Source organism: Hyposmocoma kahamanoa, unplaced genomic scaffold (assembly GCF_003589595.1).
Source record: "Hyposmocoma kahamanoa isolate Upper Pololo Valley unplaced genomic scaffold, ASM358959v1 220, whole genome shotgun sequence".
Taxonomy (NCBI): domain Eukaryota; kingdom Metazoa; phylum Arthropoda; class Insecta; order Lepidoptera; family Cosmopterigidae; genus Hyposmocoma; species Hyposmocoma kahamanoa.
Genome location: NW_020653740.1, coordinates 561,147 through 583,366, shown reverse-complemented (window position 1 = coordinate 583,366; position 22,220 = coordinate 561,147). Strand labels below are relative to the sequence as shown.

At 35.8% G+C, this 22,220-nt stretch overlaps 1 protein-coding gene across 2 annotated transcripts in view; it reads right to left on the bottom strand.

Annotated features, from left to right (window-relative positions):
- LOC113227900 (BAI1-associated protein 3) overlaps positions 1 to 22,220 on the bottom strand; it is a 118,286-nt gene that overhangs the window by 28,291 nt on the left and 67,775 nt on the right. For both annotated transcript variants that reach the window (XM_026460988.1, XM_026460989.1), the window contains 8 exons: positions 21,315 to 21,534; positions 16,957 to 17,182; positions 14,907 to 15,085; positions 7,186 to 7,349; positions 3,426 to 3,667; positions 3,119 to 3,325; positions 2,471 to 2,554; positions 109 to 273 (listed from right to left, as the gene is read on the bottom strand). In XM_026460988.1, coding sequence (XP_026316773.1) covers positions 109 to 273; positions 2,471 to 2,554; positions 3,119 to 3,325; positions 3,426 to 3,667; positions 7,186 to 7,349; positions 14,907 to 15,085; positions 16,957 to 17,182; positions 21,315 to 21,534 — 1,487 coding nt within the window. The remainder of the gene's footprint in view (positions 1 to 108; positions 274 to 2,470; positions 2,555 to 3,118; positions 3,326 to 3,425; positions 3,668 to 7,185; positions 7,350 to 14,906; positions 15,086 to 16,956; positions 17,183 to 21,314; positions 21,535 to 22,220) is intronic.

Here is a 22,220-nt window from a genome sequence, read left to right as displayed (position 1 = left end):
TTAAATCTATTAAAATAAAAATAAAAATTAAAAATTAAAATGTCTATTAATTTGTGTAACAGAATCCAAATAATTTTAAATTAAGAATGCTACAATTTGCCAACTTACGTCTCAAAAAGTGGATGATAGTAAGTGAGGCCCTGTTGCAAATCGATCTGAACCAGTGTAATTAGGTTCACCAGGTCTTCTCCACGTTCTGACTCCGTGTCTTGAGCACATAGGGCTTCGTACCATTCCGCTGTGCCTTTGCGCAATGCTCCCACGATTTCAGACCTAGCCGTACATATACGCCGTATAAGAGAAAAGTGCATCACAATATAAATTTAAACAGGAGCCCGGGACATATTATTTTATTTACAAAGACCAATTATAGATATAGAAATTACAGATAAGTTTTTAGCATTTATGTTATGATACCAAGTGAAGGGACAAACAAGCCGTGTGTCTGGTGGTAAGCGACACGCCTATCCATAACAGTTGCAGTGCCACTCGAAGGCAGGCGCCTCAAGACGAAATGCAGTGCTGCTCAGAACTTTAAAACGCGAAAAATCTGAGGGGCACTGCTACTGCGCCCTTCAACCTGAGACATAAATTGAAAAGAAATTTAAAATATGTGCCTGTAATTTCACCAGCACCCTTACCCTTCAAAACTGGAACGCAGTAATGCGAGCATTACTGCTTGGCGGCAGAAAGAGGTAAGGTGTAACTACTTATTTATTTATTTATTTATTTATTAGATTTGCCAACAGAAATACACTATTGTACATGAACAAACAATAACATTACATAAAATACTCGAGTGTAAACCCAATAATAGGCAAATACAGCATGCACATATCAGAGGCTCGTGTCAAAAGCATTTTTTTGTATGTTACATTACAGACAAATAGATGGATAAAACAAAACCAATAAGTAAACATGCTAAATTAAACTGTCAAGTTATGGTACTTTTAGTCTGACCATTTATACAATAAAGTTTTATATTTATTTAATGACAACGAAAACAAATCTAAGTCAGTTAATCTATGTTTACATGTTTTATGAGAATTATTGTACTCTCGGCAAACTCGGTTCAAAATAGCATTGACATTTCCCTGGATTAACTCTTTCTGAAGGAGCTCTACTGCTACTACGAAGTAGTAGAATATAAAAATAAATGTGTGACCATTGTGTGACACTAAAATTAATTAACAAACGGTTGTGAGTAAATTATGAGAAAAAGCATATAACCCTAACAGTTATCTAGTAATCTCACACCGTAAGAAGGTTTAAACGTACTATTGGCTCATACTCGTATATTATATGTTCCGTATTACTATTATTATATAAAATTACTCACTCCTGTAGAATCGGTTTTATTGTACGATACTTGTATACGTAACGTGCAGAAACATCGATTCATGAATATTGGAAAACCGGTATCCAATATGCTATGCACATACTGTATACGTGATAAGGCTGTCAGTGGATAGCCTGAATCTCAATAGTATTTAAATTTGACGAGTAACTACCTGTTTAATCCTATTTAACACAGCTGGTTACTTACCCGTAATTTGAATTTAATTGTAAGCTCTACAAATATGAAAATAATTGTCTCAAATGTTTTATTTCTTTTTTTGCCCTGAAGAACCTAAAAATTCAGTTACATAGGGTTTGAAAATATGTAATCGACAAACTTACATCAAAGTTCAATTATTTGTATTATCATTAATTTCGAATTCCGTATGCGTTAACAATATTGGCACAGTTATATTTTGATTGAATATTAAATAAAGATCTATTGGTAATGTTCTTAATATAGCCGGATCGGCTGTGTTGACATTTACCTTGAAAACAAACTATGAAACTGGGCACGGCACTGTTTTAATGTATCCAATAATGTAAGTATCCATTGGAAAATAAATTGATCAACGTGTCGTTGGAAATAGTACTCGAGTCACAGATTATATTTAAATATACAATTCAAAAAGAGTAATCCTATTTAGAATAAAATTATATAATTATATAGACTTTGAATGTATTAGTTTATTTCGATACCTTCCCCTTGTAAAGAAAACAAAAATTGGTTTTACAATCGATCTAATTAATGAAACTTCTCCTTTTAATATTATTGATTTCTATAATACAGCATAACAGCCTTTCTATTAATTGTATACACTGGTATAAATCCACATTAACAAAACGACATTTAAATGAAATTCCCGATGAAGTCCTCTAACAAACACTTGAATCTGAGAAACGTTTGAATGAAATTTATAAAGGCAAAGCATTTTGCCTAAGTGCAGAAATTTAAATATATTTGTAATAACCTTAGCTTTACAAAGGAATATTTAAAGTATACGTTACTGATACAAAGGTAAAATTGAATTTGTTTTGTATGACGATCTTTTAATTTTATTTAATACGAACAAATGAAAAACAATGTAAAGATTTTACTTTAGTCTTAAAAACACAATGTCGTTTAACTCACCTAATTTCCTTGTTAAACGGGCAGCACCTCCAAAAGGCTTTCATCTGTGACAGCTGACTTAGGCATCGCAACAAAAACTCCAATCTGCAAATGGAAAATTATTTGTTTGTTCTAGCGACAAAATTTTATCTCACAACCACAGGGTGTGGACAAAATTCATTTGTCTTTGTCCGTCATGGTTATGAACTCCTCGGCACGAAATTTGGACAGGCGACTGATGTTACCTACCCACTTTTATTACATCCAGCAGCGTCCTTAATTCCTAAGGAAAATTACAAAACATCTTCACATTTTCTCATCACTTCGGCTGTCTAAGCAGAAGACGTATAGCCGTCGGCCTTTTATCTTTCTATATTCCTGAAGAGAAAACTTCGTGTTCTAACAGATATAGTAATCTCTATAATTCGGAATACCAAATACAAATAATGACCAGGTCTTTTTACATTTCATTTACACAACCAATAATGTTTGCCTTTGAATCTTAACCACAGTGATAAATATGAAGTAACAATTATTTAATTTAAGTTAAAGTCTACTTGAGTTTTAAAGTGCTACGTTCGATAAAAATCGTTACAGAAATTACTACATATCGTAGGTAATAATTCTATTATTTCTGCTTTCTAAATTATGTGTTAGGGATATTCTAACTTGTTCAAGCTAAGATGGTGAAGCACTGGATACAAATCCCTGTGGAGTCGCAGTTGGTGCAAAGCTCGCTCCACATACTCGCCGAAGCAGTCAGCCAGCCAGCGCTCTTCATCTCTCGACGCTCCACCGCACGCGTCTCCGCTGCCGCTTGTAATCTCACTTGTACACCACGCCTTTTCTAACTCTGTCAGCAGCTTGTACATGTATCTAAGGAAGATATTATACAAAACAGTAAAATTAATTGTAATGAAATAGGGGCGAATTTATATTATGCTACTTACTACGTTTTGTTGCTATAGGTACTCACTTAGGGTCAAGCGGAGCATCGCTATTTAGTCTGCAAGCAGCGGCAAAACGAGCTATTGCTGCCTGTAGCGCGCTCATGTCGCTCTGTACAGCGTGCTGGTGTAACAGCGTCTGTGCAGCTCCACAAAGTTCGGTTTCCCAAGCCGCTGTGCAGCTTTCTCCTTCCGCTTCACTCGCTGAATTATTCGCAGTCTCCACTTCATGTGCCAAAAGCACGCCGAACAGTCGCTCATGTTGACGCACCTTCGACAAAAGTCAATTTTCATTTAAAATCTAATTTAGCTTGATTCCGAGATCGAATTGAAAAAGGCTTTTTAAAAAAAGTATAGGTATCGCGCTTTTATCTCAATCCTTTATAACCAGTTCTCATCGTGTTTAAAATCATTGTCTTCTCCCTCTTCAAGAGAAGAGACTTTACGAGCAATGTCTGTCTGTAAATTCTGAATAATTAAACTAGGATGCGAAAACTTGTAGAGCGAAAAAAGCCAGTATTAATAGATACACATGGTACGGGCAACGACGAATTGGATTTATTGTGTCGGTACTTAATCGTAATTTCGCTTCATTCGCTGACTCACTTGATTACGCAGGGCTAAAAGAGAAATTCACTCAGTGAATACGTTATCGCGGCACTGAAAATGTATCTATTGATACGCCTGTCAGTTTGTTAAACAAAGCGTATTTATTTATACTTGTCTCATTTATTTATGGTATTGAAAAAAAAATTACTGCTAGAGAATAAAACAAAGTTTACGTAGGTGTTAGCGTTTGCGTCACATTTCAATAATATTAAACAACGTAATCACGAGTACACGTGCTTGTAATTGATTGTTATTACAGTACACAAGCCTTAGTAATAGTACCCCTTCCTTGTTATCTCAAGTGCTCGTGAGGCATGTTACATAGCTACAATGCTCGATACCCGTGCCGGATCCAGCGAAGCGACACAACTGAATATTATGTTCGCGTATTATTCTCGGTTCGCATCTCACCGTTCATATTTAGTTATTTATTTTACTTCCTTTATTTATATTATAATGCAGTTTGCAATGAGTTTGGAAACTAGAATTATTTAATAACCACCTCAGACTGCATGAGCATTTTTTGTACAGCGTGATTCTTAAAAAAGTCGAAACCTTTCAGTACTGCGACATTCCAATCAATAAAACAACAAATTTATTCTACGACTGTCAACAATCAAGACTATGCGTGTTACGACGTGATGAACATTTAACCTGTGTTAAAATAACTAGAGATGCGCCGAGTACTCGTTTTTTACTCGGTACTCGGTGTACTCAGCCGTTTTTTTACTACTCGTACTCGGCCGAATAAGTCGGTTCATGAGAAGAGTACCCGGTTAAAATAAAGCATTGCAGCTATAGACATAACAAAATAAAACCGACAATATATTTAAAATAATCAAAAGAGATTTATTATTACAAATTCTAGACAATTGTAACAATTTGTAGCAATTTAGAAATTTAAAAAGAAAGTTTATATTATTAATATTTAAAATTTAACAAAGGCAAGTTATGATGTAGGAATACGAGGCTTTCTGCGCGTCCAGGTAATAGTCTGCTCCTTTTTTCTTCATATACATTACCCGCTTCGGAAAATAACCGCTCGCTATACACAATGCTTGAAGGTACACAAATAATATAAGGTGGCCGCATTAACCTGACGTTTTAGGTATGTGTGTTATGTGGATACATAACGCAGAACTGGATACACACATAAAAACACTCGTGCTAACTGTGCCAGTTTTGGATATCTTGTTTTATGCCCTGCCCACCATTTGAAAGGACTCTGCTCTTGCGACAATATACTTTCATTGACTTACGGTCTAATTCTAGAGCAATGGGACTTTTAGGATCATCGCATTCCTGTTGTAATGAACCGAGTAACTCGGCCGAGTACTCGGCACGGCAAATGTTAAACCGAGCAATATGCGGTACTCGGTTACTCGGTAAAACTTGTACTCGGCGCATCTGTAATAATAACGAAACATAACAATATTCTTCTGTACACAATATTGTAATAAATAAAATGGTTTTATGACCCGAGATTATTTAAAAACGTACACTTAAAACGGACAATTATAAGAAATCGAATTTATAGTTAGCTAAATTTGGGAAAAGGGCGTGAAGTACAGATATGTTTTGTATGCATATAAAATTATCAAATGGAGTTGTCGATACAAAAAAATGCCACCATACAATTCTATATGCGTATAAGTATATAAATATGTGTGGTACGTAATATGGTTTGCACAAAGGACTAATGGTTCACTACAAAAAGCCAATAAAACGTTTTATGTGCAATGCAATGGCCCAGCAGATTAACAATATCGGCTTTGCCCGTAATCAATCTGTATGATATCATGCTAGGTTTATGCTGTATATAGCACGATGAGCTTTTATCTACTCATTACATACGTATATTAAACTAGACACTTTTACGGTTGTAGGACCGTAAACATGATAAGTTTGCGAGCGTAACTCATATTCTAAGTCAGTTTTTCCTCAAAGTAAATTGCATTTGAAACCATCAAATTCGTTTAAGTCGCGTATTTTGCGTACCCATCTACACGCTAAAATCCGGAAAATTTAAATGTCATTATGTAGTTGCTTTCTTCATTATGTTTAATCTGGGAACTTTCTTTTTTTGTGTTTGTTTGAAACTTGTACTTTATACCGTTATCAACAGTCAGTTTTACGTTTTTGATAATGGAGGTAATCGTTTGTGAAAATAAAACACTGAATATGGAATAATAATGTACCACATGAAAGTAGTATTAGAGCTCAGAAATAAATGACCGGTACAGTTAGATGGAAAAGTGCCTTGGTTTCGGGTTTGTCACGTTTCGCGCGGACTTTATATTTGTGTGTATACCTAACTTTGTAATAATATTCTTATATACGAGTATTATTCATCCAGGTACAGAGCAAAAAATTAGAGTTAAAAAGTTCGATTTTTGTAAATTTGCAGGACACGTTACGAGACGGTAGATTCGTATGTACTACTAACGTGAATTAGTTGTGTAACACCGTAACAACATCATACATTAGTCACAGTAAAATTAGTTGGTATGATCTTATCATGCCATTACGGTAAAGTTCAGGCGATGTTATGGCTTGTGTCCAAACTAGTGTAGATTGCATAAACCTGTTGATATTAGTGTGTACAATGTAACGACCTCGAAATTAAATATATACGAGTATGTTATCTGATATTACAACACTATTATGTCATGACTGGTAGATCATAAAAATGGTCTTTAAGAAATTGTGTTATGTGTCGTGTGGGTCGCATAATAGATCAATAGGTATATTCCCTTTTCATGGTAAATTGGTCGTGTCTAGAGTGGTGTTGGGTTATGGTAAAATTTCCATGTTGAAAAAAATCATATTTTGTTTATACAATTTTATTTTATAATTCATGCTAAATAAAACATTAATAGATACCTCTAAATGTAGAGCATAATATGAAAATCTATGTGACATAATTTGAGTCTTCGAATTAATGTTTCAGATTTATTTCCAGAAAAGATTGCACTATTTGAAATTGTTCCGAAAATTACCCAACGCTAGTCTAGAGTGATATTTACATCGTAGTCACCTTGAATGTGTTGAACAGAAATCGATATTAGACATTTATTTACATTTTTTTTAATTGAAACTGTAATAAAACCCTACGAGGCTTATAGTACACAAAATTACTTCATCATTTATGTTTAAAGTTTATAGATATTTTGTTCTTACCTGTTGATAGTTATCGTCGTCATGACGGCCCGCTTCTCGGGCGGACAGCCACAGCCGCAGGCGGATGCGACCCTGCACTGAAGAGCGCTGAGACCTGGCTTCCAGCTTGTACCATGCCTCTACGCCAGTCGATGGGATCTCCCGTAGGGGAATGTTTACGGAACCTAGATGTAACAAAATTGCAAAAATCTTACAAAACAATAAATATAAAATGGTGTACGATACGTTTAACGGAGTACGATTTTCCTTCAGGGATATTTCGTCCAATACATTCTTATTTCTTTTGTATTTGAATACTATTCCATACTCCTAATGCTTAATATTTTTAGCACTGTATATTTCAAACCCAATTTACGAGGAGTTTTTAAAAATATGCCATTTTGAACTATATTATTAAAGTACTTCTAATTGCTAGGGAAAACGAGACAAAATGAGAATTACTTGGAAGTTACGTTTAGGTACATGGTAATTTCTCAGTTTTTAGCGCAGTCTTCCACAACGTAATTTCTATTTAATGGTACATTTCATGACATAATTGGCACTTAGAGGATTATGAGCAAGGAATAACAATATCATTTAATTTGTGATTGTTTAAAATTGGGTTATAACTTTATAAGTTTATTGGAGCCGTGTAATATAAATATTGCTGAAATTTTCGTGCGGTTTCGAAACTAAAGTGACGGTAGAGTTTACAATTAATATAACTCTTTTATATAACTTTACAAATATAAAAAATACCGTACATACATTAAGGAAAGTGATAAATAAACAAGAGATGATCCTCACAGGCAAGTGGAGCACCCGCCTGTCCTCGCATCTTACAGAATCATTTCCACTTCACATAAAATCAAATACACATACCGCTGACGCCGCTTGTAAATAAATATTGAATTCACGCTTTCGTCCATGAATCTTGTTATATCCAATTTTAAGACGGGAACTCACATTTCATCCTATTGCCGTGAATTCAAAATGTCAGAGCAGTAAAAGAGGCTTTCGGGACTAAGAGGGATTATTCCGGCGGTAGGGGCTCAAACCAGGGTCAGTTTTGGACCGCTGTGATTGATATATTCTAGTTAACAATGAAAGGTTCAATCGCGATCTCGGAATTTTTTTAGTATTGTCTATAAAATAGAATATATATTCTATGGATACCCTGACTCTATCTTGACCATTGAATACAATTTTTAGTTAGTTATTTAATTCCGCCTTCCTCTATCTATCGGGAGACTAGACGTAGGCTGGGGTCCGAAAGGATATTCGAAAGATTCACTTGAAGCTTTCGCTTCCACATTTGTTTGCGAACGACTATGAATTGGAATTCCCTGCCTGCAGACTTGTGCCTTGAACGGTGTATAACTTGGAGTTTTTAGAGCAAGAGTAAATTGGAATAATTTAGGTGTGCATGAGGTGAACCTCATCGGCACTTTTAATCAGGTGAATGGAGGTCAAATGCGCACTTATTTTCTAATTAAAAACAAGTTATTGAAATTTCCTAAGGCTTTTGTTTACAAACTCTCACTCTCCCACTGCGTATCCTATTACGTACTGTCAGTAACACAACATACATTTTCACGAACGACTCATTATGTTACATGACACTTGTGTTACAGTTTTATATTGATTGCGAGAGAAGAGCAACGATAGCTCAACATTATACAAGCGAAAATCGAATCAATGATTTGACTGATGGCCTCGCTGTTTATCAACGTTTACGGTTTATCCCATTAAAACTTATATTAGTAACTGACGTCCGTATTTGCATATACAGCGTGTCCCAAAAATCTATCAAAATATTTTTTTTCCTTAAAATTTTGAAATATTTTTACCTTCAGTCGACTTTCACTCATCGTTTTGTAAAAAAAAAAGTATTGACACCACTGCGGCAAGTTTTTTTAAAAATTGACGCAACTAACCAAGATTCCAAAATGGTATAATACTTTAATAAAACTAGGCGCCAAAAATATTGGTACCATTTCTAAGAAAGATTAAAATTCTAGATTATTGTTCTTGTGTCGATGTGCCGAAAAAAGGTTATGTGTTGCAATTTCTTGGAATTTCAATGGCACGTGTACGTAGTCGATACAATTTAGAAATTAGAGAGAGAGAAAAATACCGAGAGATATACGTTAGAAAGAGATAGATAGATGTCCTTTGTTGAATAGCAATAACGCAGGTAGAGAAGTTCCGGTGCGCAGCAAGTCAGTACGCTCTGCTCCTTTGTTTACTGCGCACCTTTCCGTAATCAATTGACGTAGCTCTCGTACTAACGACTTTTGGCTTGGCTTATTGGACTGGATTTAAGTGATCTGCAAACTAAATTGACCTGGCATCACTTTGGACTGTGAATTGGAGTTTTGGCGTATTTTGAACTGATTATCGTTTATCATGCCGCTACCATACACACCGGTGGAATACGCTAAGATGCACCTCATTTATGGAGAATGTCGGTGCAATGCTAACGCTGCCAGCAGATTGTATCGAGAAAGGTACCCAAACACTGAAAGATACCCGGATTATCGAGTATTTTTGAATGTGCATCGAGCGTTTTCGGAGGGTCATTTTCCATCTGCCAGAAGAAACGCTGGAAGACCGAAATCGGAATGCGATGAAGAAGTTCTCAATGAAATAAACATTGATGCAACTACCTCAGTACGTGCCATAGAAGCAGCTACGGGAATCCCAAAAAGTACGGCACATCGAATTCTGAAACGTCACAAGCTCCACCCATATCACTATAGGCGAGTGCAGACGTTATTGCCTCGGGACTATCCACTACGGATCGCATTTTGCCGTGTGATGCTGCAAAAACACCGGGAAGATCCCCAGTTCGTAGACAAAGTTCTATGGTCGGACGAAACAACCTGCAAGAAAGATGGCTATTTAAATCTTCACAATTTACATAGTTGGAGCAATGACAATCCGCACCTGATGAGATAAGACAAATCCCAATATCAATTCAAGGTTAACCTATGGACAGGCATATTAAATGGAAAAGTGATTGTGCCCTTTGAGTTACAAGGAAACTTAGATGGTGATAGTTATTTGAACTTTTTACAAAATGATTTGCAAGAATTATTAGAAGACATCCCCTTAAGTGATGTACAAAACATGTGGTTTCAAAATGATGGTTGCCCAGCTCACTACGCCCGTCCTGTGCGAGAATACTTAACCCAAGAATATCCTGGGCGTTGGATCGGGCGGCTTGGTCCTATCTTATGGCCACCCCGTTCACCCGACCTTAACCCCCTGGATTTCTTCTATTGGGGTTGTCTCAAAGACAGGATTTACGCAAAACCCATCACAACATTGGACGAGCTTCGGCAAAAAGTCAATCAAGCTGCGACTCATATCAACGGTAGAAGATATGCACGACAGATAAAACGATCATTTTTAAGGCGATGTCGTGCATGTATTAATGCTGGTGGCAAACAATTTGAACATTTACAATAATGTTAATTTTGCAATAAATAAATTAAATGAAGAAATACCATTTGTTTTGATTTATTCAACATTTTTCAGCAACAAAAACCTATTTTCGGCAAATAGTAAAAGTGATTACTATAAATAAGAACAATAATTTAGAATTTTAGTCTTTCTTAAAAATGGTACGAATATTTTTTGCAACATTTTTATTAAGGACCTGCTTTATTGTTATTCAACAAAGGGCATCTATCTATCTCTTTCTAACGTATATCTCTCGCTATCTTTCTCTCTCTAATTTCTAAATTGTATCGACTACGCACATGTGCCATTGAAATTCCAAGAAATTGCATCAAATAATCTTTTTTCGGCACATAGTGAAAGTGATTATTATGAATAAGAATATTAATCAAGAAATTTAGTCTTTCTTAGAAATTTTTTTTTCTTATTTTTCCTCAAGTAGTTATGCGCAGGTCCACCCTCCAGCGCCCGCTTATCGTTGAATTTTGGGACACGCTGTATGTTTACTAAATCAACAACCACTTGTAGAAAGGGTCATCTAAGTTTTAGAAGCTCCTTAATGTAACAGTTGTCCATCAAAGCAATATTAAAACCGTCAAAAGTTTTCTTAAAATTAATGGAGTAAATAACAAAGATGTTAGCGTCAACTTGATATTATTTATTTATCTATTTGTAAGTAAGCTTGCTTAGTAACAAAAGCACTCCTTTTGAAAGAGTTCGTCCAGGGAAGTACTGCCACCTGACATATTTCTGCCGCCAATCAGTAATGAGACCATTACTACGTTTCGGTTTTGGAGGGTAAGGGTGCTGGTGAAATTACAGTCACATAGGGCTTTCAACTTGTCTTAGGGTGATGGGCGCAGTGGCAGTGCACCTTAGATCTTTGCGATTTAAAGCTCTGAGACGCACTGCATTTGCGCAACTGCGCCTTGAGGCCGTAGCGTTTCGTCGACGTTTGACGTCACACTGCGCCTGCCTGCGCGCAACTTCCAGCGGATTCGCTAGGCGTCGCCGACACAGCAGTTGCGAAATTCTCGTTACACAATTGACCATAAAGTTCATTATGCTATGTGCAATATTGTTACCAAAATTCGCTTAAATTCCGTTCCGCTGCAGTACAAAAGTGTGCCTTACACTCCATTTGCAAACCAAGCACTTAGCAACAGCCGAGAAATTAACCGTTATTAAAATACCTACTGAAACACATTGACTCGACCTTGTTACACGTCAGTGACATTACCATTTATCATGGATCTGTGACGGGCTTGCCTAGAAAGCGACCAGTCGCGTGTGACACCAGTGTACCCTAGGGAGTCGTCGCACAATACAACTTGTCGCTCGTTGACAGCAACAATACAAACGTGTTCTTTGTTTGATAAAGGTAGTACTTTAGTTTCCGCATATTTTATGCAGAGAAGTTCAGTACATAGAAAGCCATTTATTATATAAATCTATACCTATTAACAAATAGAAAGACCAATACCAAACTCCCATATAAATGTTTGTTGACATAATTTGTATGCGTCCGTTTATGAAAAATATGTAAAGATAAATTTATTCTGTATAAAAATTAACCTAAACACATGAATCTTATTAAATAACCTTTTATTTACATATATGCGCCAGACTCGCAAACAGTCAAATTATTGTATGTTTACATAACTTTAAAATATAGAGAGAGTATGTGAAAATCTATGTTTTTGTAGTGTTGAAATTACTGGTCAAATTTTGTTTTGGGTTTGGGTACTAATCTGAGAAATCTGAAATCAACGATATTCCAGTTTGAAGTTTTGGAGGTTATATGTTACGTAATTGAATAAAATATATTCGGTGTATTATTATATCAAAATAAACTACAGAATCCTTAAACATAACTAACAGAAGCTGAATGGTGCCGTGGTTTGTGTTCAGACAGTTCAGAGGAAATTATTTTTCATACTGGTATGGTCAAGGCATGAAGTTAAGACATAAAAAAAAACTGAACTAAGATTGAACTAACATTGTGGACCATATTCATACGTAGGTACTGAAATTCTTTTTTTGGCGGCTACATGTCGCTCAACGTTAAGAAACTGACAGTTGTAGAATCAGTCCGGTTACATAATAATTAGTCATTAGAGTTTCTTTTAAATATGATTTTATTTTCAGACTGCCGCCGCCAGCCAGCCTACTGCCAGGCCGCTATTATAATTTGAAAAACATAGTGAATTAATTTTATTCAAACTTGTAATTAAGACATTTGATGACGCTAGCGAATTCTTTTAATTATGATTTTGCCATTGTTATACTATTGAGATAAAATCACAGAACGTTTAATTATCGCATATTTTTTATAATAAGCCAAATACTATTCGATGCAAATTATTTTTTTATTTTATTTGGCATGTGATGAGTAATTTTCATTGTAGTTTTCTCCATTTATTTCGGTGGCAGTTTTTATTATTTAAATATTGTAATGAAGTATTTTATTTAATATTTGAGTGTGGTATCCTCAAATATTATTTAATATTTCAAGATTAATGTCGTACTGGAATACTTAAATAATAAAAATTGCCACCGAAATTAGGTGGAGAAAACTAACCTGAAAATTACGCTGTAACGAGAGCCCTTTCATATGATGGCTAGCCCAATCAACTAGTTGCTCCGCCTTCAGCTATCGATCCCACGGTTTAAAACCCAATTTTTAAATGTTATACTTTCAAATGTTTTTAAATATTTTTCGTTTCTCAGAAAATCAGTTACGACCAACAGGCAAACACTGAAGTCTTGCCATAAGGATTCTTTTCATATCATAGTTTCGAAACTCTAAACATACTTAAATAAAATGACTTATAATCAATACTCACAAATAATCACTTCGAAAAGCTTATTTATTAATATGAATGCGGGTCGTTTCGTAAAATAAACAAGTACGTAGAATATTTTCCACCTTCTCAATTGAACCGTGATAAAAGTGCATTCTCGGTTCACCTGTAGGTACCTTATATGCGCGAGCATGAGTCATTCGAGCTTTCAAGCGCTGCCTTCATAATTACTTATCGATTATGTGTCCGCCGCCTAGATTTTAACGTAGATACCGATCTACGTGGTTTTTATGGCTGCGACTTCATCGTAAAAGCTTTGGCTTTTAGCCATATTATTTCATTAAGCAAGTGACACGAACTACGTGCATGATATATGAAGACTGAGGACATAACATATGTTATTTTATTTTCGCACTTTTGTCAAGCAATCTTTAAATAAAAAGTTAATATGTTGTAAAACATAACATTGGTTAATTCTAGGACTTTGGCAGATTTTTTTATCGTAAATAACTTAACTTATCGTAATTAACTTTGGCGGCAAAGTCATATCGGACACTCCCAGGATTGGTTTCCAAACTTATTTGGCAATTATTTGGCAAAAACACATTCCTTTTCACTCTTATTTTATATTCAATAAAATGTAAAAAGGCAATTTTTGGAAATATTCATGTAAATATCTATTATACTAATCCATAATATTTTTCTTTGAAAGTATTAACCAACAGCTATTGGGTTGTCCAATAAGTCCGTACGAAAGTAAAGTATGAATGAAAAACATTCGATAAAATAAATTAGGCCATGTTGATCTTACAGTCTTTTGTCATCCATCGGGTAATTTTAATAATTCCCCTTTAAAAAAAATGTGAATACTTCTAAAATACAGCTCTAAGTGTCGACTCATGGTCTCTTTTTTATCAAAATTCAGTCCATTCAAAGAATTTTGCAAGGACCGAAACAAGAGAAAGGGGCTATGTCGAACGAATACAGTGTATGAGGTAACACATTCCAACCTAACTAAAAAAACAATAGTTTTTGACGTCTTTGTAAGATGTTTGGTATTGGTATTTGTTACTTGGTGTAGCGGGCTGGTGTCCGCAACTGGTTTACATGTTTGGTATTATTATAATGTTGAAATAGGACACCTTTACTTACTAAACTTAAAACTTTCCATAGTAATAAATAATGAATAATAATTGATCAATATTTTAAAATGAAAAAAATAACATTTTTGTTTATGCTTAGGTAGTGGCAACCACACGAACTTTTTAGCCAACCCAATATATTCCAGTTTTTTTTTTTACATTGATGATTTCTTAAAATTGAAGAACCTAATATTCGTTGTGCTAACATTTTTTCTTTAATTTAAAATATATATCTAATGACAACCTATCAACTAGGAACATTGGCTTAGAGCGTCACCCGCAGACCATAGAGGCCTGGCGAAAGACGGTCAAGTTATTGCTTGTTACTAACCAAGGAAATCGTCCTGGCTGCCCTGCCTGGCGCTCTGGCAAACCTGCTTGAAGAAGCGACCTAGCCCACGCACGCCTCGCACCTCGTTCAGGCGTGATACAGCGTCCAACACCGAGCTCTCGTCGTCGTGATCCCAGATGTCCAGGTGCAGCACATCCGTCGATATATCATCAATATCACTGGTAAAATACATCACCATCGTTAATATTTTGCCTGGCAATTTTATGTAATTATTTGGCACATTATTACTATCCCCAAGAAATTATATGTAACAATATCGCGTGGTAAATATTTAGTTTCATAAAGATAAATCTTGTAAAATGTGTAGAAGTGTAAGGAATATGCAGAAAGCTTGATTCTTATGTGGTTGAGAATGTATAGTATATGCTCACTTGTAGTTTGGCGTAATTTAAAGCATTTTACTAGATGATATCATAGATATTATTTGGTGAATCTAATTTATCTGAAGTAATCTTGTTTACTATATCCGAAATAGCAGCTCAGTTTACTCAGAATTATTCTACGCCTCCACTAAAGTTTGAATGTACCCAGTTATAGCGGCTAAGTTTGCATTTTACAGGTCAAAGATTGTTGACGAAAATTGGATTTACATTTTCAAGTTTTTCCTCGCATTACTGGCTAATGTGAAACACCTTAATTGAATTACTTTTATAAGTTGAGGTCATAGTCGTTACAACTTGAACTAATATTTTGTCCAATCATATCTGTGCAATGTTAAACAGAATAAAAAGAAGCAAAAAGTCTTTAAAAACCAAAAATAAAGATCTGCAACAAGCACATACAAAATTTCGTAAGGTGTAGTTCGTCCCGTAGCTCAATTGGGAGAGCACCAGGCACGATATGGTGACGACACTAGTATGAATGTAGCCGGATTGAAGGAATTTTTTTAGTGTTCGATCTTTGTAATAATAATATAAAAAGAAAATACTCAAAAAATATCGCATTTTTCTGATAAAAAGCATACCAGGAACTCTAAAATATTTTTTATTGAATATTTAGAGAATCACCACATTTATTTCGTTGTCGTTCAGCGAGTAATACGATATTAAATGGTTCTGGCCTTTTAATTTGTTTTCTTGTGTTATATTTGTCGTAAAATCAAATGTGAATTATTCTACATACAATTTTAAACGCTATCCGTGAAAAATCAGTATTCATTGAGATTATTTGTTGGCTCTTCTCTTAAGCGTACTTCTGATAGTTTAGAATTGTAATACAAAATAGATATTGTTTAGTATAATAATAATAATAACGCACACACTCAACATAGCACCGCACTAGGGAAACCCTGTGTCGCGGGTGCCATGGACACACACATAGACAACCACAAATTACACCCAAACTCACGAGACAAATAAATGTAGGCCATACACATATTTCTCCCGGCCTGGGAATCGAACCCAGGACCTCTGCATGGCAGTCCGGCATGGTAACCGTTCGGCCACGGAGGCAGTTTTTGGCAGTATGGAAATATCTAGAACGATATATAATAAGTTTAGTATTTAATGCGTAATTGATTAACCTTATTCGTTTAAGTGATTTTCAGGTAAATGAAATGTGTTTTGTGGTTTAAGTAAAACCACACTGATACATTTTTTCTTACGTGTTCTATGAGTAAAGCATTAATTATATGGGTACACTTAAATATTACATCTGGGTTTTTTCCTACCTTATTAGAATTAAACAATTAGGTTGTCTGACATACCTACGCAATATACAAAATGAAACTTATGAAAATATTCGAAGATTGATGCAAAGGAACATGTTTCCTGAGGAAGAAGATAATAGTTACAAGAATCAAAGTTTGTGGCATAACTTCTTAAACAATTCAAAACTCAAATTACAATTCCAGGAAACACAAACACCCATATTTCCTGAAGATTGTAACTGGGGTTGGTTTAAATTCATAACTAATGTTAATTAGCATTTACTAGGTTAGTGTCATTGATAACCTCATTATCATTAGAAGACACTTCATGGAAACCAACAGAAACATAAATAAATTAAGTAAAAAATGTTATTTTCTTACAACTTGAAAGTTTCGTTCCACTTAGGAGATAGTGTATGAGGCTTGACACTGGTAGCTCGGATGTAGCGCGCGGGGAGTCGACCCAGGGAATCTCGATGCTGCCTTCCGTCGCGACGCTTGAAGCTTAGCCGGAATCCATGCTTGCGGCCCTCGTCTTCGGAGGCTCGAGGCGACGCTGGCAACGACGCTGGCTGGATTCCCAGCATACAGTACGGATCACTAAACCCTGTACACAAGTAAGAAAGACATTCTAGTATTGGTAGCCCAATCACAGCGGAATACTCATCAGTATTCACGTAAATACAAAAACCATTGCCAAGTCCAGATTGGTTGAGATATAAAATAGGATAATAATCGAGTTCTTAGGTTTTCGCGATTGTTACACATAGGAAATGAAAATATTTTTCCGGATTTAAATCGCGTATATTTGTTTTTTCAAACAAACCGACGTTTCGGGCCCTTTACAGGTCCCATGTCAACCGTGACCATGGGACGTAAGCTAGGGCGGCGTCGTGGTGAATGTTCACTGATCCCACGGCGCCGACTCAACCGGCGAGAGGGAAACCCGGGGGGGTTTTAGTGGGGTAGGCCCTCCAGTCTCGAGGGAGAGTCCCCACATAACCCCTGAGTCTCTCTGGGCTCAGGGGTATCCATAAAATTTTTCTTTCAAAAAAAAAAGGTGGTCGGCTAGGGTGTGGGGTGGGCTAGGGGGTGGGGTTAGGGGGTGGGTGAGGGGGTGGATGAGAGGATGGATGAGTGGGTTTGAGTGAGTGGGTGAGTGGGTGGGTGAGCAGGTGGATGAGCGGGTGAGTGGGAGGGTGAGTAGGTGGGTGAGCGGGTGTGTGAGTGGGTTGGGTTAGGAGGTGGGTTAGGGGGTGGGTAAGAGGGTGGGTTAGGGGGCGGGTTAGGGGGTGGGTTAGGGGGTGGGTTACTCACCCCCTGACTTACCCATTAACTCGCCGCCTAACCCACCACCTTACTCATCCCTAACCCAACCCCCAACCTACCCCCTAACCCAATCCTCAAACTACTCCCTAACCCACCCCCTCACCCACTCCCTTACCCACCCCCTAACTGACCCCCTAACCGACCCCTAACCGAACCCCTCACCGACCAACCAACCGACACCCCGGTACTGTCGGTTTTAATTGTTAGTTTCAATTGTTTCTTAGAACAACTAAAAAAATTTATTGTAATTAATTTAATGCAATTAAAATCAATTCAATTGAAATCAATTGCGACACCTCGCAGTTGATTTAATTGCAACTGATTTCAATAGAATTAAAAAATTTTAATCTGATTGAAATTTAATTGATTAACGCCCAACACTGCCGTCGACACGGGTTCGAGTGACGCCGCAGCAGGGCAAAATTTTTAAAATTAAAATTTGACTGATACAAAACAATGAAAAATATAACAAATTAATGATTACATTAGCTGCAACGGATCTAACTCAGCATACGTCACAGCTCGTCAGCTGTAACGCTGGTATTCAGATGGAACCGCTTTTATAAGATGAGATGGCACGAAAGTACCAATGTTAGTTAACACTAAAATTATAATAGGTATATAACTTAAAATACTAAAAACAAGTAGAAAAATTACTAACTATAGAAATTATTACACTAATTGAATGTATATAAAATACTGCACTTGTTACCAATTATTATGCACTTGTGAGACATTTATAAAGAAGGACTGGGAATCTGCTGGGGCTGCCATTATTGCCGCGAGCAATTTCTCCTATTTAAAATTTATACTATTCTTTTTAAAAAAATATAAAGAAATAAAAATAAACAACTAAAAAGTCCAATGTCAACTGTCATGTACGTCAGTGCCCGAACGAGATGTCCGACACTAGCATGCCACTAGGAACTATTCTATTGTGAACCTCGAGGATTCGAAGTCTTCAGAAATCGTATTTCAGGCATCGTGAAATGCCACGATGAATTGAGGAATACCACCGAAAACAATGAGCGCCCAGTTACACGACGCGAAAGTTTTCGCACGGCTGTTACCGCGCTTTCACGTACATTAATCTGAGTTCTATTTACTAGGCAACAACATTTAAATTCTTTGCAATAATACAACCGCGCGGCCGTCCGCGCAGAAGCCATGCGTACGCCGCGTAGACCAAGGACTAGCCAGCCTCGAACGCGCGCCTGAGACGCTCATTCAACTTAAAACGTAAATGCCAAATAAATAGAGCGTAGCAAAACACGATCCATTCTGAGCACAACGAGAGAATAAAAATTTAAAATATTAATACCAAAGCAGTCTGGTAATTAATAAATAACTAATCAAAGCTTGTTGTTCTAAACGGGCTGCCGAGTGATGCGATAAATTAAGCTACGAGGGCTCACGAGTAATCGCTGTGATCGCTGCCACTAATAATAACCGTTTTAAGTCTTGTAACCGTTAATAAATTGTGTTCAAGCGGCTATTCACTCCCTCACAAGTGTATTTTCTACGATCAAAATGTTATGACAATGTCATACTCGTCAAAACACAACACACACATTCCCCATCCAACGAATTTTAAAGCTTAATTTCGTTACACCACTTACCAAATGTACATACATATGTCTTAATAAGAACTTGCGTACAAAATTGGATACCATTTTGAATAAACTCCCGTCAAAACTTTTGCTGTGTACATTAAACTGAATGTCAACATTCTTAGTAATTTTGCAAGGCAATCATATTTACATTCGGAATTTCATGTTGTGATTGTTAGGTCACTCTTATTTAGAAATGAACAACCATTTTGCTGTGCTCAGCTCCTACTTTAAAACGAAAACATCAAAAGCAGTCCAAGACGATTTTAATTGGGTAAAATGTTAATTCAAATAATAAGACATGTACATTTGGTAAGTGGTATAACGCAATTAAGCTTCAAAAAATGATCTAGAGCTAACTGTCGTACGCTACACATTTTCTCGATTTCAGAATAATATCGCTTGTTCTAAGTCTGTCAATCTCATTCGCAGTATAAATGTTAGATCTAAAGATTTTGAAATCTTACCTCGTACATATTCCGTTTTTATCGATTGTAATTGTTAAATGATCAGTAGAGAATTTGTTTATACTTAAATCAAGAACTGTCAAGTATGTTTCGATGGAAGTAATATAGTGAAACAGAATTGAACGTGTCGTTTCGGTATCAAAATAACGTATTTATCAAACGACGAACTTATATCACATTCCAAAGGAACATATTATCTAGTACATTGTCAAATCTGTCTCATTTTCATTTGACTTCGCGTGAGACATATTGACCTCTACTTCCTCCGACAATTTGTTGCATGTCGGGCGCCCAGATTCTACTTATGCGTACATGAGGCAAACCCTTAGATTACGAAAAACAGATTTGCGATCGACATTTGAGAAACTCAATAATAATATTTTCCTCTACCGCTCAATGATCGGACGTGCTGTTACATAAAATAATAAATATATTTTTTTTAAATAGTTACTATACAAAATAAATACTTGGTACTTGGTGTTGCGGACACCAGCCAGTTACACCAAGTATTTATTTTGTATAGGAACTATTTTTACGTCGCGCAAATAAACGAAATAATAATATAATAAATACACTTAATAAAAATAATATGCATTTAATGCAGTCAGCAATGGATCCACGCAACGTCACAAAACAAAAATTAAATGGATCCACGTAATGTCAGTATTACAAAAAAATTACGTGGATCCACGCAATGTCAATATTACAAAAAAAAATACTACGAGTATACTGGTATGAATACTTAAATGGAGTGAGGACCATACATATATCAATCGCCTACAATCGCCTCTAATGATCTGGAAACCTCTAGTAAAAAACCTAATATACCCACGTACGAATGTTCGTCTCAGACTCACTTTTTTAAAATTGAGTACGGTAAATCTCTATATAGAGATATAAAGGCCTTACAATCAACTTCTTGTTGCGACACATTTATACAGATAACGTTATAGCATGACCGTCGCATCGACGTGATCGGCTATGAGCGTATAGAATTAATTAATTACCTTTTAACGCTTATTACGGTAATGATATTCTATTTGATCTCATATAGATATATTCCAATTCTGGGGAGTCATTATTCATTTTTATTAAGACATTAGGGTTTACGAAATAAAATCAATACATTCTTTTATTGTTTTAATAAGTTTACATTGATATATGAAAGAGTACCACTAATTATGTAATTTCAAAAAATATGTAATTTCTAAATATCTATTTGTCAATATCTGTTTAAAGAAAATATTTTAGTACAATTCAAATAGCCACAAGATGTCTATTTTGCTTCATAAGCAGAATAGATATGGTAATGACGATAAAAATAAAGACATACCATTAGCGTCTTTGGCTTCAAGTCCATCAGCTTCAATGACAGTGCAGCCGAGCACGACAGTCGGCGGGCGCTCGCTCCCAGCAGCGCGCAATGCACGCGCATGTACTTCAGGAGCAACCCGGAACGCACGCCGAGCGTACTCTATTACTTCCTCTTTGTAAGCTGCAAATTGACCGCCTGGAGCTGGTGCGCCGACAGCATTCTCGATGCAATACAACACCTATTAGATAATACATACTTGTTATTAATTTATTAATTTCCCGGTCGAGGTCAGACAGTCGATTCGGGTTTTCAAGGGTGCTCTTTTGAAGTTTTGGGATTGTTCAAACTCCACATGTTAGAGCTTTTGAAATATTTATTTACATGTGATATATTTATTTATAGTTTTATTTTGTGCATTCATTTTATTATAGTCTTTGTATTGTGTATAATGTATTAATGTATCAACATTACTTAATATATATGTATTCGTATGTACATTTGATTTATTAAATTTATCTGTGTATTTATTGAGTATAGTATATTCCATTTCTTTACTTATCTATTTTTAGTGCCACCCCAAAAACCAACTTTCCTCTCAGATTTTCAAAGGTTAGTTGGAAGAAATCTCTTTATGGGATAAGCTCGCTTTTGTACACATTATATTTAAATTATTTCTGAAAATGTGTAAGTTACTTTGTGGTACAATAAAGTGTTTAAATAAATAAATAAATAAATAAATAAAATGTGGTTTATATCAAGAAGTGCAACTTTTTTTTTGCTATACCCATAACTATTAAGTTTATATAACACTATACCCTGGGAAACTGTTTTAAAACTAAACAAACATTAAATTTTGAATGCCAACATCTATGTTTTCGCCAGTAATGTTACTGATTACAAATAATGAGAGGTAATCAAGACATA